The sequence below is a fragment of the Melampsora larici-populina genome (assembly GCF_000204055.1).
Source record: "Melampsora larici-populina 98AG31 unplaced genomic scaffold MELLAscaffold_103, whole genome shotgun sequence".
Classification (NCBI taxonomy): domain Eukaryota; kingdom Fungi; phylum Basidiomycota; class Pucciniomycetes; order Pucciniales; family Melampsoraceae; genus Melampsora; species Melampsora laricis-populina.
The window spans coordinates 56,513-72,369 of record NW_006768867.1 but is presented as its reverse complement, the minus strand read 5'-3'; the positions used below and the strand labels follow the sequence as shown (position 1 = coordinate 72,369).

The window sequence follows — 15,857 nt, the reverse complement described above, 5'->3', positions numbered from 1 at the left end:
CTTCGCCATCGATGTTTCCTCCAGTTATCTCTATTTCTTCTCCGTCTACGTTTTCTTCTTCTTCTTCCTCAATGTCGTCTTCTCTGTTCTTCCTTTTGTTTGTTCTTTTCGGCTGTTCTAAACTCGGTCCTGGGGCAACTCCTAACGCTAAAGATGTTGCTCTTGTTAATCGTGCTTCTGCTTGAGCTAGTCGTGCTTCCATTTCTATTATCTTGTCGAAAAAATTCAGTACTTGAATTTCAATGGAGTGTAATGATTTGATTATCTTTGAGGAGTCGATAATTAAATCTTGACGTTGCTTAGCGAGGTGCAAATTTTGAGTTGAGAATTTTTGGAACCAAATTCCAAATTCCAAAACTCGACAATGTCGATTTGCAACGTGCGCGCCGTCCCGCGCACCTCTCCTCCGCTAAGGCACCGTGGGCTTAAGAACCACGTCGTGCCTAGTGGTTCTTTCAATCTTAAAAGGCAATCTGAAAGCTCAGTATGGAGGAAATATCCACCGATCTGGCATCGATCGACGGTCAGTTTCTTGAAACGACATTCTCGTCGTCTCGATGAACTACAGATTTGAAAAATCTGATCATAGCAGCCTGTTTCGCGTGGCACTTGGTTTCCAGCTTCGATGGCTCACAACACAAAACGACGCGAATATCGCGGGGTACCAACCATGATCATCTTTCAGAGCTGACCTGAGTGAGAGGAAAACTTGAATGGTACGACTGATGGAGAATCTTACGCATAAAAATCACTCGCCTCCCAATTCGCATCGATCGTTGAACACGCCAATCTCAAAGGATTTCTAAAACCTTCACAGAGCTCAGTTTGCATCTCAATCAGCACTGGTATCAATCAGACATCGCTTGTCTACTTTCCATAGGCTGTAGCAAGTTCTCGTGGTCATAACTCCTACCCGAAAAGCAACCCAGATAGATCTCGTGATAGAACAGACTGGATATCTTGTTCCATAGCAAGCGCTGATTGTAATCACAATCAATCGATATATAATCATTTCGTTTGAGGTGATCTCGAATTGCCATCAAGCCCAATCTGGTACAGGACGGTTATAGGACTACGCCTTTTCAGGGTGAGTGAGGTCATGATTTCTGACTCAATAGCTTAAAGATTGCTAATGTCTTCACAGGTTAGGCTCGAGGAGAGCAGACGAAATTGCCGCAATGACATCCCGAAGTAACATCGAAAGAAAACATTCGATACATTTTTTTCTTTGCGTTCTCCTTTTAAGTCCTATCGTACTTGGGCATTCATTCATACTGGCCATTGAAGGGGCTAATGGACATCGATCGAGCGGATTTGGGACACGTTTCACCACTCGTGGTACATTGACTCAATTCACTGGGATCATTAAGGAGGAAGAGATAAAAACAGGCGCAGTTACACCTTGTGGAAGGATTTTTGGAGGTGACTCGATGAAGGGATTCGTGGTAAATATTCAGGAAGAATTCCGACGAGGTTCGTCTACCAATATATCCTCAAAATCATTTGTGCCATGTGACTTCTTACCCCTGCTTGTGCTAATGCCTATGCCACTCTCCTGAATGATGTATGATGCCTGCGCGCAGCCGAAAATGATGGTCTTCCCCTCGCTCGTCATGACGGCTCTTTAGTCATGAGTGTTTTTGTACACAACCGGGATGGTGCCGGTCCTTTTGCTTGTGATTATTCAGCAGATCTGACCATGAAGTCCTTGAAACCTATGACCATCAGTCACCAAATAGAGGGTGATAAGGGTATAAATGAGGCGAGTAAAGACTTTGTGTATCCTTTAACTTCGGTCTTTCCACCGTAAGTCTTAAGATCGACTAGATACGCTAGAAAGATCTTGGATCAAAGTAAATTGCTGATTGGATTTTGTTAACCCTTCCATAGTGAGGCGGTGTGTTTAGGAGGTAAAACAAAAGATGCGTGTGTGATAAGATGTGTGAATCCAAAAGGGTTTGGCTCTTGTGCTGCCGTTCGGCTCAATCGTCAAGCTTTTTCAAACAAAATAATTTATCCGCCCCCACAGAAGGCAAATAATCCTCTCCAACCTTTGCGCACGAACCCTTTCGATCCGGCCATTGCCAACACCCATAATCCGAACAAGAATGTACCTATCAACACCACTCACCAAACGAAGAGACCGCCTACCACCTCCGCCAAAAATTCCAATCTGCCTATCATTTCCCCCAATCAAAAGGCCAGACTGCCTCCCACCTCTGCCGAGAATACCGAACTGCCTATCACTTCCGAAGATCAAAAAGCCGTATTGCCTTTCATCTCCGTCGATCAAAACATCACGCTGTCTGGCATCAACTCCGAAAAAGATATGAAAATAATCACTGCTAAGTCTCTTGGCGGCCCTGAGCCATATGAATATCCTAATGAAGCAGATGGATATCCTAATGAGTCAAATCAATATCCCAATGATCCAAATCAATATCCTAATGAGTCAAATCAATATCCTAAGCAGTCAAATCAATATCCTAAGCAGTCAAATCAATATCCTGATGCGCCAATCAAGTTTGCTTCAGGAGACTTCGTTTGATATTCAGATCCTACAGACTTTTTATCTCTCCTACTACCATTCTCGTCTAGGCTTTAGAAAAGAGGATAAGATCAACGGGATGATATGAATCCTAGGTCAAATCGGAACAGGCGACCAAATCACAAACTCAATATTCCAACATCAGCCATTCGACTCGATCAAATCACATAGCCCGCCGATCTTCGCGAGGTTTGAGAATGATTTGTCTGAAAGAGACGCTACATTAAAATCACGTTATACAGTCGATTCCAAGCAGCTTGCGTGTGCATTTTCCACCTCGCAAACTTTAGCAAATTGACGGGGATTCCGAGGCAAGCTGTATAAAATCAAGAGTGGGTTTGAACTCGTTGGATGTACTTCAGATCTCTGAATTTGGTCTTTGAGATTTTGATGTAATTGTAGTTTGTGTATCAAGAAGACTTTGTTCTAAAAGAAAAGGTAAATTATTTACATCTTAATTATCAAGCTATCATGTACAACGGGGTAGTTTCTTATTGTATTCAGTCACCATTGATTTTCAATATGGACAAGATTTCAAAAGTTTGCCATCATGATCTATACTATAGTAACTATCCCGAAATTACGTACAGCTGACTGAGACGTATTTCCAACTGAAGTTGATAAATTCTGTTTATGATAAGATATATTCAATGAAGCTACCACAAATTCGATGGTATATTACTCAAAACATCTTTTAGAAGGTCTAAGTTGATCAGATTGAAGTACTACGCTGATCAAAATCCAAAACGAAATACTTGGTCTTGACTAAAAATCTTGAGATTATCTTGAACTTTTGATACTGTTTTGATCCGTGTCCAAAGCCAAAGTAAGCCATTTCTAGAGAAGGCACTTCAGGCAAAGTGAAGATCGATCGAATTGGAGATCGATCAAATTTGGTCTTTGAGAATATCAAACAAGAGAATGAGATGAAAGTTAGAGAAAAGCTTGATGGGTATCACCTTTACTCTTCTTGATGAAGATCAGAAAGCTTATAGCGCCTGGATGAGGTGTTTGTACAAAGCTTGATAGGATGTGTGGATGAACAGCGCTGAAAAAGCGACCACAATCGCGTATATCGCTCCAAAGGAAGTGAGATGAGGTCGATATAGATGGAAAACTCACAAGAGTTGGTTGAAGTTGAACGAGCAAAAGTAATGTGGGGCTGCACCCAGTTCCTTCTTTTTGGATATCAATGTTGGATTTTGACTCGGACTATGAAATCAAAGGGGGAGGGGTGGCTTCCAACTCGAGTCGTAAAATGGGATTGACTCCTGCCATCTAGATATCTACGCCATCATCAACTGGTGCCGTCTGAAATGAAATATTCCATTTGAAAAAGTTAACCTTGATTCCGCCTTCACTTGCCAACTTTAGTTTTTTGATCAGTTTGATGGAAGTTGGACTAGAGTCTAATTTACCATCTGATGAAGTTTCCCAATTCACTCTGATTGTTTTGACTACCATTTCCTCACTTTAGGGCTTCATTCCCTAATTCATGCTCGTGTTTTCATCACCGTCTTTCGTGTTCTTCCCGGTTCCATCATCTTATCCTCCGAGTCCCTGGAATCGATTTCTGATCCTCAACCTTTGCTTGACTTCTACTTGATCCTAACAGTTGGGAAGTCTTACTACATTTCTTGATTGAAGATCTCTAACATTCCTCTTATCCTCTTTCACTGCACTGCTGGTCCAGTTTCGCTATCGTGTCCTGGTCGACTATCTCTCTCAACTTTCAAACATTACCATATTCTGTGATTCAGACTTGACGTCCATTGTTTCAAAACAACTTTTAACATATCTTTTACTTTGGGTTTGAGCACTCATTCAGGTCCTAGTGACATTCGATCAACATTCAACTACCTTTCAATCTTTCTTGTGAGAAGTCTTGGGTTTTCTTACGTGTTATCATCAACTTTGAGCTATCTATAACGGTCAGCCGAAAGGCGCAATAATCCTTCGTCCATTTCCTCGAACTGCGAGGACTTTTCTCAATTTCAATATCAGCTCATTGGATGGGAGGCCAACATCTAGAGCGAGTCGTCAAGAAGCGGCGATTAGCTCCAAAATCAAATGTCACGGAATCTGATCAACAAACTTCACAACAAGCTCAACAAAAGCGTGGACTTCAGCAACTAGCCACAACACAGAACCCAGGACCACCACCTCCAGCTCTTCTACCTAGTACAAATTCAATATTGCCAGCGATTCATACTACTTTACCAGTTGGGAATCTCAACCTTTCACCAATCGTCTCGGCCGTCTCTGCACCCAGTTGGATGGACTTGAGTAGTTCTCAACCAACACCAACTGCAACACCTAATCCTGTGACTTCATCAGCTAGTGTAGCTACTCCTACTTCTAGTCCTACAAAGATTGTCTCGACAATTTCCGCCAATCCAAGTCCTACAGATAACTCTATACCACAACCTAAAACAATTGCTACATCATCATGTTTAGGATCTCAATGTACAACAATGATAACAACTTCAAACATCGCTTCTTCTACTGCTAGCTCAATTCCTGTTTCTGGAAACGGAAATTCGGCTGGTCCAAATGATTTCTTTCAATCACTTGGATCTAGCGCTGGTAGTATCTTTGTTACTACTCTTGTTGGATTAGCTATCTTAGGTGTGATCTTTGCTATTTCAAGTTGGGGACTTCGTAGATGGTGTAATCGAAGAAGGAAGAAAATAATTGATGATGATACTTGGAAGTTTTTAAACGTAAGTGTTGAAAAAAAAGAGATACAAACAACATATCAAAATGAGCTAACGTGTTTTTTTTTCTTTACTCTATCAATAATAATGTGACGAAATCTATTTTTGAATTTGATGATAGACACCCCAAGAGTTTTCCAAAAGAGCTTTAGATGATGACGTAGATTCGATCAAAAGCATGCCACATGGATTCTCAGGACAAATCCCTCATGTGTTATTACACAATGATTTACCACATAGCTCAACTCCTTCACATTTGTTTTCAACACATCTTCAAGCACCACCACCCACAGTGATGAATCAAGTCAACAATGATCCGACTTCCACCTCACAATTTCATTCGTTTGTTGGATTTCATCCAAGTCAACCACCACCTAGGATGAGTTGTTTTATGGATGATGGTCAATTAAGTTGGATAAGTAATCCAACGTCCAATTCGATTGCGCCTATTTATGGAGGCGTGATTTTAGCACCTATAGGAACAGCTTCGACTGATCATCTTCCTTCTTCATCAATCCCTACGGCACCTGAACCAGCTTACGGAAGTCCTAGAGTAGAGATGAGTCAAGTACAAGATGGGCTTCTAAGATCTTCATCAAGTCTTCGAGACACCATGACCTCACGAATCCGATCGTTTGTGTCGATTTCTAACGTCGAAACAGAAGAAAGTACACCCTTAACAAAACTACCGATCCCACTTCCTAGAACAAGACAACATCCATTATCAAGAGAGATCAGTATAGCCCGATCAGATGATTCATCTAGCATTGAGATCTTACGAGAAAGAGTTAAAGATCAAAGAACGAACATCCGATCTAAACTCATCGAAAGTATTCAATCTGAATCGATTCAATCTGCTTGGTCACCATCCGATTTACTTAATCCTACAACCAACAATAGCGATTCATTAATTCCAAATCCTTATGTTCCAATTGAAAAATGTCAACCTACTACTCCTAGACCATTAAGAGTTCAAAAAAAAGAATCTTTGATTAGATATCAACTTACTGATACTCCTTTGTCTAGAGAATTGTCTCAAGCTAGTTGTTATTCGGTTACTACTACTGTTGTGGGTCATAAACCAATGGGAAATTTAGATCAAAAAGGATAAAAATAACTGATCAATTAGATCCTTGGAATATTCTTTTTATATGGACGAAACCTAATCGACTCCTTGGTCAAATCTTTTCTTTTTCTTTTTCTACTTTTACTTTGGTTTTGGTTTTTCTTTCTGCTAAATTTAATAATTTGTTTGATTTTCATTTCTTTTTTCTAAGAAATATATGTGTTATTCTTTGGGGTTTTTGTTTTGATTTATTTTATGGATTAATTTAATCTTATTATTTGGAAAAGAGTTTTAAAGGAAGATTTTTCACTATCACCCATGATTGTTTTTTGTCAATTTAATGATGAATCAATTTTCTTTGAAGTTTATAAAACTCTTCATGAAGCTTTTCCGAATCTTATTTGAGACTTTTCGTCTTGCTTTGATTGTTGATTTAAGTGTCCTAAGTTCCTGTGATGAATTTCAATGGATCAAACATCAAGTTAGGTGAAATGTACTTAAGTGATGATGACGGATTAGGAACTGATTGATCTGTTTCAATCATCAGTTGATTTCAGGCAGGGTACATTCTGAAATCTGAAAACCTGTGAGTAGCAGAGAAATAAGATTACATAGTCTCATGAATTCAATTATTGATCGTAAGAAGACACTTTTCTCTCCACCTGTTTGACTGGATCACACACTGAGTCTGAGATTTACAGTTTTATAAGTCAAACCTGATCAATTTCTCAACAAGTTTGCTATAGGTGATTGAATTTGTAAATTAGATCAGTCGAACTTGATCAAGTGTGAGAGTGAAGTAGTATTTATAAAGTTTTAGTGCTTATGAATGGATCTTTGATTTGGTTTTTTGTGGAGAGAGAGTTATGTCATAGTCATAGTCATAGTTAAATATTAATGGTTTTCTATTTTAAATTTAATAATTTGATTTCATCGACTCGTTAACTTTGGTATCAGTGTCACTCTCACTCACACCCTCACTCTAACCCAGACTCTACTCATCTTCTCACTCAAACTCAGATTCTCTTTGTGATTCTGATTTGACTCACAGACCCATTCATTGGTTTAGATTGGTTTAGATTGGTTTAGATTGATTATCATTATCTTATTGTTTAAAAATGTTTTATTATCAGCAATCTTTAGTTTTCATTTTATTTTGATTTTGGATTTTGATTTTGAACTTCACTTGACCACTATAGTAGTCCACTTTACTTTACTATATCTATCATCTCTACTTCTCTACTATTTATCAAATTTATAAATTCAAATCAAATTCAAATTCAAATTCAAATCAAAGGAATGGATCACTTCAAATTCCCTTCAAGTTCATCTTCATCTCAACTTACTACTCAATCTATCATCGCTCCAAGAAGTTCTTCACTCTCAAATCCAATCTCTTCACCTACTTCTTCTACTCTCAGTATCAATCGAAAGAAAACCGCGCCGACTCCTCTCAGATTATCTTCAAACAAACTCACTTCTTCATTTCATCAAGAACCCACATCTGACTCACTCTCTTCATCTTCTAGATCTCCTTCGATTCTAGATGAATTCATTTCCATCAAACCTAAATTCACTCATCCCCTAGATGAACGTCTCTCTCAAGAATACAATTCAATCATCATTAACTCAAAATCTTCTACGAACAAACTATCAGCTCCTTCATCTCCTTTACGTTCAATGACGACCATCTCTCAAGATTCACCTCAACTTCAAAGAGCTCGAATCCCTTCTTTTACTCAATCTTCATCATCTCAGAATCGCATTCGTTCATCTCAAGACTCATCTCAAGCTTATTCCAATCCTATCGTCTCTTCTCCACCTTCTCTCGATCAACAACAATATGAACAGAATACAATTCGTAGATCAAACATAGGTCTTGGAATGCCTTTTAGTGTTTCTGAAGCTTCTGCTTTACACTCTAAATCAATCATGAGTCCTAGAACAGAATCAGAAATCAATCATCCTAACCCAACCCATCCTGATCCTGCACTCTTTAGTCCTATCTGTAGTCCGGTAGTAGTGGATAGAACTAGGTTGGTAGGATTAGGTGAACTGGCTACACCTCGTTGGTCATCTATTGCTATCAAACCAAATCGTCAATCAGATCATCAATCATCACCACAGCATACTGACCCGATCTCGCGGTTTCGTGGTACCACTTCCGATTGGAATCATCAATTCGGATCTCCACTCAGTCCTATCTCTTCTAGTAGAACTCATCAACATCATCCAGAGGGTTCCTTGAACAGTTCGATTGATCTCAATGATGGTGATGGTGCTACTCCTCAACTTGGAACCTTGACAAAGAAGAAGAAGAAGAGCAAGAATTCCAATGAAGCTTCTACTATGAATTGGGAGGAGGACGTGATTGGTCCGTATACTGATGAAGACCAACAGGTGAGTGATTTGATCTTTTCTTGATTTGACCTTCTTCATTAACCACCCCTAGTATGTCAATTGATTGATAAACTGGTACACATTTGGGTTTTTTTTCGTGATCATCTAGAATCTTACCACACAAACCTTTATGGATCGTTCATCACCATTAGCAATGAAACAGAGTCAGTCTCATCCACAATCTGACAGTGGTGGACCTTCGAAAACATATTCTCACAATGCCCTAGGGCAGAAGAACTCTCGACAAGGTCAGGAAGATGGTTCAGACCACGAACAGGTAAGCCATTCTTTCCTGATTTCCTAACTCCAGAGTTGCCTTGATGGATTCCAAATTTGGACTAATTTATGTCGTAGCATATCATCTCTTCCCCTCCTTTTTCTGCACCAGGTCGAGCTACTACCGATCATAACACGTTTGAGCGTATGCCCAATTCTTGGACTTCGAACAGTTTCTCAACTTTACCATTGAACCATCCCACTGAGAATCACGATCAATCCAATCCCACATTATCTTCTCACTCTTTATCGCATCCCAATAATCACCCCAAGCATAGGAGTCAGATTTCTTCAAGTGGTGAAAAACCCATCAAATCTGGACCAAGGCAATCACGAGGATGGGATTCACATCCTGAACTGACTGAAGAGCCTGATAAGCGAACACGGGATTCGATTTCACATGTTTTTCAATCTCCTACGAAGCCTACCACACAGTCGTCGAGCAATCGATATGAACCGGGTCAAGCTTACTCCATTGGTCTTGGAGTAGCAGGAGAGAATTTGTCAAACTCAAATCCTTTTAATAACAATAAACCGACTTTTCCTTCCTCCCACTTTCATCATCATTCACCTTCTACAATTGCACATTCGATCCTCAAATCAGCTTCATCAGGATTGGTGAACACCGAATTGGAAGTGATGGAAATGGAACAAGCTGCAGCCAAGAATGATGATACAGCTGAAGCATTACGAAAATTAGATGGACTCTCGACTACTTCACCGAGAACATCTAAGCTACTCACCAAAGAATCCACCGGAAGTCGACCTACATCCTCGGTTAGTGGTGCCAATCGTCGTCCAAATCAAAGTCGATCAAACACCCCTTCTTCAAGTGTAAGTGGAAAAGATAAAGATCGGTCTAGTTATCATCATCATAGTTCTACTAAAGATAAACACAAGTCTGGAGGAGAAGAACATCATCTATCGCCTAAGAAGACGCGTTCACGTAGTTTGATCAGTAGCACTAAAGAACAAAGTTCATTGTTTGAAGCTGATGATCTTACTCAAGATGCCCATCCTCAATCAGCCAATCATCTTCGCTCAAGTTTCAAACCACCACCACTCACACAACCCATCCAACATCATCTCAGTTCTGCACCTTCATCGGCTGTGTCGTTTCCCAATGAATTATCACAGAATTCAAACAGTCCTAAAACTGCCTTCAGTCGACGTGGATCTCAAGCTAAAGTTTTAGACGGTGATGTCTTGGATTGGAAAAGGGGCTCAACATCTTCGACAGGCGGAACGAATTCGACTACTAACACCGTCGAATCAAGAGACTCTACTCTTGCCACCTCTGTATCCGCTTCATCGTTTCATCCTGCTCGTTCTCCTCCTACTAAACGAAGAAGTAGTGTGGGTAGTGAGGCTAGTTCGGTGTTGAGTGGAAATGGCGGTGATGGATCCGAAGCTGGTGGAGGAGTCGAGAAAATCATACCACCTGTTCCGCCTTTACCGAAAGATTATGAAACGTATAAAGGACATACTTATAGCCTATCAAACGCTCAACTTAATCATCCTCAACCAACGAGTAATAGGATTCAATCTCATTCGTTTATTCAACTACCTAGTCCTAGAAGGAACAGTCAACAGACTTTAGATTCACCTTGCTCTAAATCCTTTTCAGGAATAGGACCGCCTGGAGGAGCTGATGGGGAACATACTCCGATCACTGGTAACTCTGAATCATTACCGGGTTCGGCGACTTCTAGGTTCTTGCATTCATTTACCACGCCAAAGAATTCAGAAGAGTTGACGGATTTACCATCACCTAGTACTCCATCTAATCCTACTACCATCACATCAAAAGCTAATAAGAAATGGAGTTTGTCTGCTGCACTTGGCATTAATCGATCTCCCTCATTTACTAAAGAACAGCAAGTAGAAGAAAGACATTCAAGTAATTTGAAGAAATCTGGATTGAGCACGATGCCGATGACCAAGTTGAATGAGATGAGTAGTGGACCCACCATTGTTCATGATAATTCGAATGCAAGAGATCGAACGATTAGTAATTCAAGTCATCAAACCGATGAGACGAGTAAACTTTCAGGACTTTCAGCTAGAAGAACTCCATCTGGAATCCCATTCTTTTCGAGAAAGAGTTCATATACACATCATTCTAATTCTACCAATCAATCTGGACCTGTACCTGAAGCTTCACCTAGATTAGAGAGTGAAGGTAGGAAATCTATGTTGGGATTGAATGTGTTTATTAGAAATAGTGTAGGTAGTAGGAAACCTACAGTGTCGATCTCGGCTGGTAGTAGTAGTAGTAAAGTCGAGAGATCACCTATTGATGGTAAATTGTCGATTAATGTTCATCAAGAAGATTCAAAGGGTAAATTACCGGGGTCGAATTCGGGTAACAGTAGTGGTCCGACTAGTACGATGAAGAAATTGACTTTGAGTACTAAAGCTTCTAATTTGATTGGTAGGAGGAGAGGCAAGGTAAGTTTTCTTTTGTCTGTGAAGTTGTTTGTTTTTCAGATGTTGAGTTCTAACTTGATCATAACAGACTGTTTCAGCTGCTGATCCAACCAAAGAAACCGTCCCACCTCCTTTACCACCGATGCAAATGTCAGCTATCGATTCTTCTACCATCCAAAGGGTTGATTCATTCAATGAGACTTCTACATCTAAACGAAGATCAGGAGAATATGCGATCAATTCAAGTTCAGTTTCGATCAGAGGAGGAATGAGAGTCAGAAGTATAAAGGAATCTACTAGTTCGATTAGAAGAGGACTCTTACCTACGATTGATGGATCACCATTAAGAACAGAAGAGAAGAAAGAAGAAGCGAGTGAAAAGTTTCCTTCGACACCTACTAAGATTCCAAGAGCGGTTTTCAAAACTCAACCTAACAAATCGTTAAGTCCAGTACAAGGAGTAGGAGGAGGAGATGATGCACAAACTGAACCGGTACCTGATTCAGGTATGAATGAGTTTGGGATGATGAGTCATCAAGCCAGTAAACGAACATCAGAGACAGTTTCATTGATACCTAGAACTAGATCGGGATTATCGATTTCGACCACCACCAGTAAATCGATGAGAAAACTATCGAATTTAGATTTGAAATCATCAACTGATTCAACTAAAGAGATCAAAGCACCAGAAGAGAAATCGAGTGTTGGATCAGAGAACACCAGTAGTCCAGCAGCCGCTAGACTTGCAGCAGCTAGAAGGACAGTTGTGAAGACTACACAAGAATCACAGGCTAACCGATTGGCCAGTACAGGTCTGAATAGTTCAAGAAGGCTTTCGAGTATTAGTAATTCGATTGATCATTCTACTAATGAGTTTGGTAAGAGAGTAGGAGTCGGAGGATTAGCCAGTAAATTAACTTTACCATCTAGAATGTCTAGATCGTCTACTACACCTACGATTGCGAGTAGTCATCATCAAGCAAATGATTCGACCAGTTCGAATCAAATCACTAGAGCTAAATCGACACAAGAGAGTGGAGGACAGGTTGAACAAGTGAGTGAAGAAGAATTAAGAGGAGATGAAGAGATGTTGGCTTATGTGGCTAGACAGAAGAGTAAGAAGTTAGCCAATGGGATGAGTTTAAGCGAGATCAATAAGCTCTTTGAGATTGCAGGAAAGTTAGAGCCAACGAAAGCGTTGACGACCAAGGAAGCCTTGAGGTTATATCGAAACTATTTATCGGATTATGAAAAAGTAGAAATCTTGGGTTTTGAAGAGATATATTATGTAGGAGCAGAATCGAATAAGAAGATGGCCAATCGATTAGAAGTTAATCAAAACTTTGGATATGATGATGAGAGAGGAGATTATTTGATTATACGTAATGATCATTTGATGTTTAGATATGAGATTGTAGATGTATTGGGAAAAGGATCGTTTGGACAAGTTTTACAGTGTAGAGATCATAAAACTGGGGAAATGGTGGCTATTAAGATTATTAGGAATAAAAGAAGGTTTCATCATCAGGCTTTGGTGGAGATTAAAGTTTTGGAAAACTTGTTGAATTGGGTAAGTTTTGAGAATTTTTCACGAAAGAAGAGTAGAATTGAATGTTGATTTTGCGCCCGAAAAAAATAGGATCCAGATGATAAACATTGTGTTTTGAAAATGACGGATCATTTCTCATTTCGAGGTCATCTTTGTATTGTGAATGAATTACTGAGTATTAATTTGTATGAATTGATTCGAAATAATTCGTTTAATGGGTTCTCGACTGTCTTGATCAGAAGGTTTACCATTCAAATCTTACAATCTCTTTCTTTATTGAGACATCATAGAGTGGTTCATTGTGATTTGAAACCTGAGGTACGCTTCTTTTTTTCATTTGGTTTCTATTCTTTTTTTTTAAAGTGGGGAATTGGAATCGAATGAGAGGATTGATTTTCTTTTTGACTTTTTGACTTTTTGTAGAATATCTTGTTGAGACATCCGGGGAAAAGTGCGATTAAAACTATTGATTTTGGTAGTAGTTGTTTTGAAAATGAAAAAGGTAAATCTAATCAAGCTTTTTTTGATCAATCCTTTTAAACCAAAGAAAATCGAAATGATTGATTGATTTGACTGATGGATTGAATTTTTTGATCTTTTTCTTCTCATTTTTCATTAGTTTATACTTATATTCAAAGTCGATTCTATAGATCTCCTGAGTAAGTTTTCTCTTATTGAAGTTTTTTTGTTGATTTTGATTTTGATTTTGATTTTGATTTTGATCTTTGGTTACTTTTCATAGAGTGATTCTTGGAATGAATTATCATATGGCAATTGATATGTGGAGTTTAGGTTGTATCTTAGCTGAACTTTATACAGGTTATCCAATCTTGTAAGTTTGTTTTTTTTTGGTTCGGATTTGATGAAGCGTAAGAAAAAGAAAAAGGTTGATGATTAGTTTTGGGAAAATTTTCGAAATAGTCCGGGTGAAACTGAATCTGAACAATTGGCTTGTATTATGGAAGTTTTGGGAATGCCTGATAAGTATTTGGTTGATAGAAGTTCAAGAAGGAAATTATTTTTTGGTTAGTCAAATGACATCGAATCCTATTTGTTGGCCGATCTGAGAAAAATTAGAAAAGAATTTAACTGATTGTTTTCTACTTTCTCTTTTTGGTTTTCTTTTAGATTCAACTGGAGCACCTAGACCAGTAGTGAATTCAAAAGGACGTAGAAGAAGAGTCGGATCGAAAAGCTTATCATCTGTCCTAAAAACAGATGATGAATTGTTTTTAGATTTCATTGGGAAATGTTTAGCATGGGATCCCGAAAGACGCCTAAAACCTGATCCAGCCATGAGACATCCATGGATCATAGCCGGTCGGTCTCAAAGAACTCTAACCAATGGGGTTGGTAGTCTTCGAAACCAAAGAGGTAGTTCTGGAATCCTGATCTCATCACCTAGACGGAAACCTACGTTGAATAATAGTACAACTAGTACTTCGAGTGGTGGAACGGCTACGACGACTAGTCGGATTAGAACTCAATCTATTACTGTGGTGGGAACTGGTGGTAGTAGTAGTAGTACTGGGGCTGGCAATAGTCATCATCATCATAATGGTTCTTTAAGACAATCTGTACCTGTTAAACCGGTGGGATCTTGATTGGAATTAGAGATTGTCTTTGGGAAAAAATTGTGAGATGCAAGTTTAGGTTTTTTTTTATAGTTTGGTTTTTTGGTTTGTCTTGAGGTTTTTCCTTTTTTTTGAAGTCTTTTTTGAAGTCTTTTTTTTTTGAAGTCAATGGTTTTTTTTTCTTATCCTTTCTTTTATTTTATTTTAGTTTTCTTCTTTTCTTCTTTTCTTCTTTTCTTTACTTTTTTTTTGACTTTTTCATTATTATTTTTTTACAAATAGAAATCTCTTTTTTTTGTTATCTTTTCTGTTTCTCTGTTTTGAATATTATACTTATACTTATACTTATACTTATTTTGAGTTTCATATATATATTTATAATATATATTATTATTTTTTGATGATGATGATGATGAAGAAGACTTTTTTTTTTGAAAATGATGATGATCATGATTATGGATACAAATTCTTTTAGTTCTGTTTTGTTTGTAGGATTTTACTCTTCTTTTTTTTTCTGATTATGAATTTTTTTAAATGGATTAGAAAATTTGATAAGGATAAGGATTTTTGATGAATGCAAAGAAAAAGATTATGAAGGAAAAGGTTTTATGAATATGTATTTATGTAGGATGGTTTTCATGATATAAAAGGTTTTTTATTTGAGAGGATTTGAGAGTTTTGATTGCTTTGAATGAGTTATCAAATCAAGATATAACAAAGCATAGTTTTTTTAGTTTTTTGTTGTTGGATAAGTCTGATTAGGATTTTATTTAGTATACTTTGTAATAGAAGAAGGAATTTTTGAGAAATATAATTTGATTGAATGAGATGACATTTGAAGAAGACTTGATTGGGTTTTGGTTACATTGTTTCAAATGGGGTGGGAGAATTTTGCACCGACATGTTTACACCGAGTTGGTCGGTGCAAAAGAGTGCCGGTGCAAAATTCAAAATTACCCAGTTGATTATTGAATTTTATAACATTTTTGTTATTTTCAATTAGATGTGGGTGACTTGTCATTAACCGATGGGAGTGTAATTCTTTTTGGACTGTAACATACCCGTGATGATTGCTAATGGGTCGGTTCTTTGCTATATCTTTCGAACAGATATGATGTCATTTCTGTTTACCATCTGTCCGAATTCATTCCACATCGTTTTCTTCCTATTCATCCAACATCATCTTTTTAAATATTTCATCAACTTACAAGGTTTCGTCTTACTTTTTTCGTGATTGCAAAAGCTCGGAGTTTTTCTATTCACAGACAAAAACCTAAAAGCTTTTTGTTATAACAAC

General features: G+C 38.3%; 3 protein-coding genes across 3 annotated transcripts; all 3 read left to right on the top strand.

The window, feature by feature from the left end:
* Window positions 1–1,178: 1,178 nt before the first annotated feature.
* On the top strand, window positions 1,179–2,548 carry MELLADRAFT_20598 (uncharacterized protein; the record flags this gene model as incomplete). Its single annotated transcript, XM_007418722.1, has 3 exons — window positions 1,179–1,473; window positions 1,584–1,806; window positions 1,891–2,548. The coding sequence occupies 3 exons, from the start codon at window positions 1,179–1,181 to the stop codon at window positions 2,546–2,548; spliced, it is 1,176 nt and encodes a 391-aa protein (XP_007418784.1).
* A 2,012-nt stretch (window positions 2,549–4,560) lies between these two features.
* Window positions 4,561–6,376, top strand: MELLADRAFT_113961 (uncharacterized protein; the record flags this gene model as incomplete). The annotated part of the gene is made up of 2 exons (XM_007418739.1): window positions 4,561–5,271; window positions 5,387–6,376. 2 exons carry the CDS (start codon window positions 4,561–4,563, stop codon window positions 6,374–6,376), a joined length of 1,701 nt encoding a protein of 566 aa, XP_007418801.1.
* A 6,196-nt stretch (window positions 6,377–12,572) lies between these two features.
* Window positions 12,573–15,119, top strand: MELLADRAFT_51129 (uncharacterized protein; the record flags this gene model as incomplete). Its single annotated transcript, XM_007418723.1, has 7 exons — window positions 12,573–13,007; window positions 13,077–13,304; window positions 13,410–13,488; window positions 13,606–13,645; window positions 13,729–13,818; window positions 13,908–14,011; window positions 14,115–15,119. The coding sequence occupies 7 exons, from the start codon at window positions 12,573–12,575 to the stop codon at window positions 14,588–14,590; spliced, it is 1,452 nt and encodes a 483-aa protein (XP_007418785.1).
* Between the last annotated feature and the right edge of the window lie 738 nt (window positions 15,120–15,857).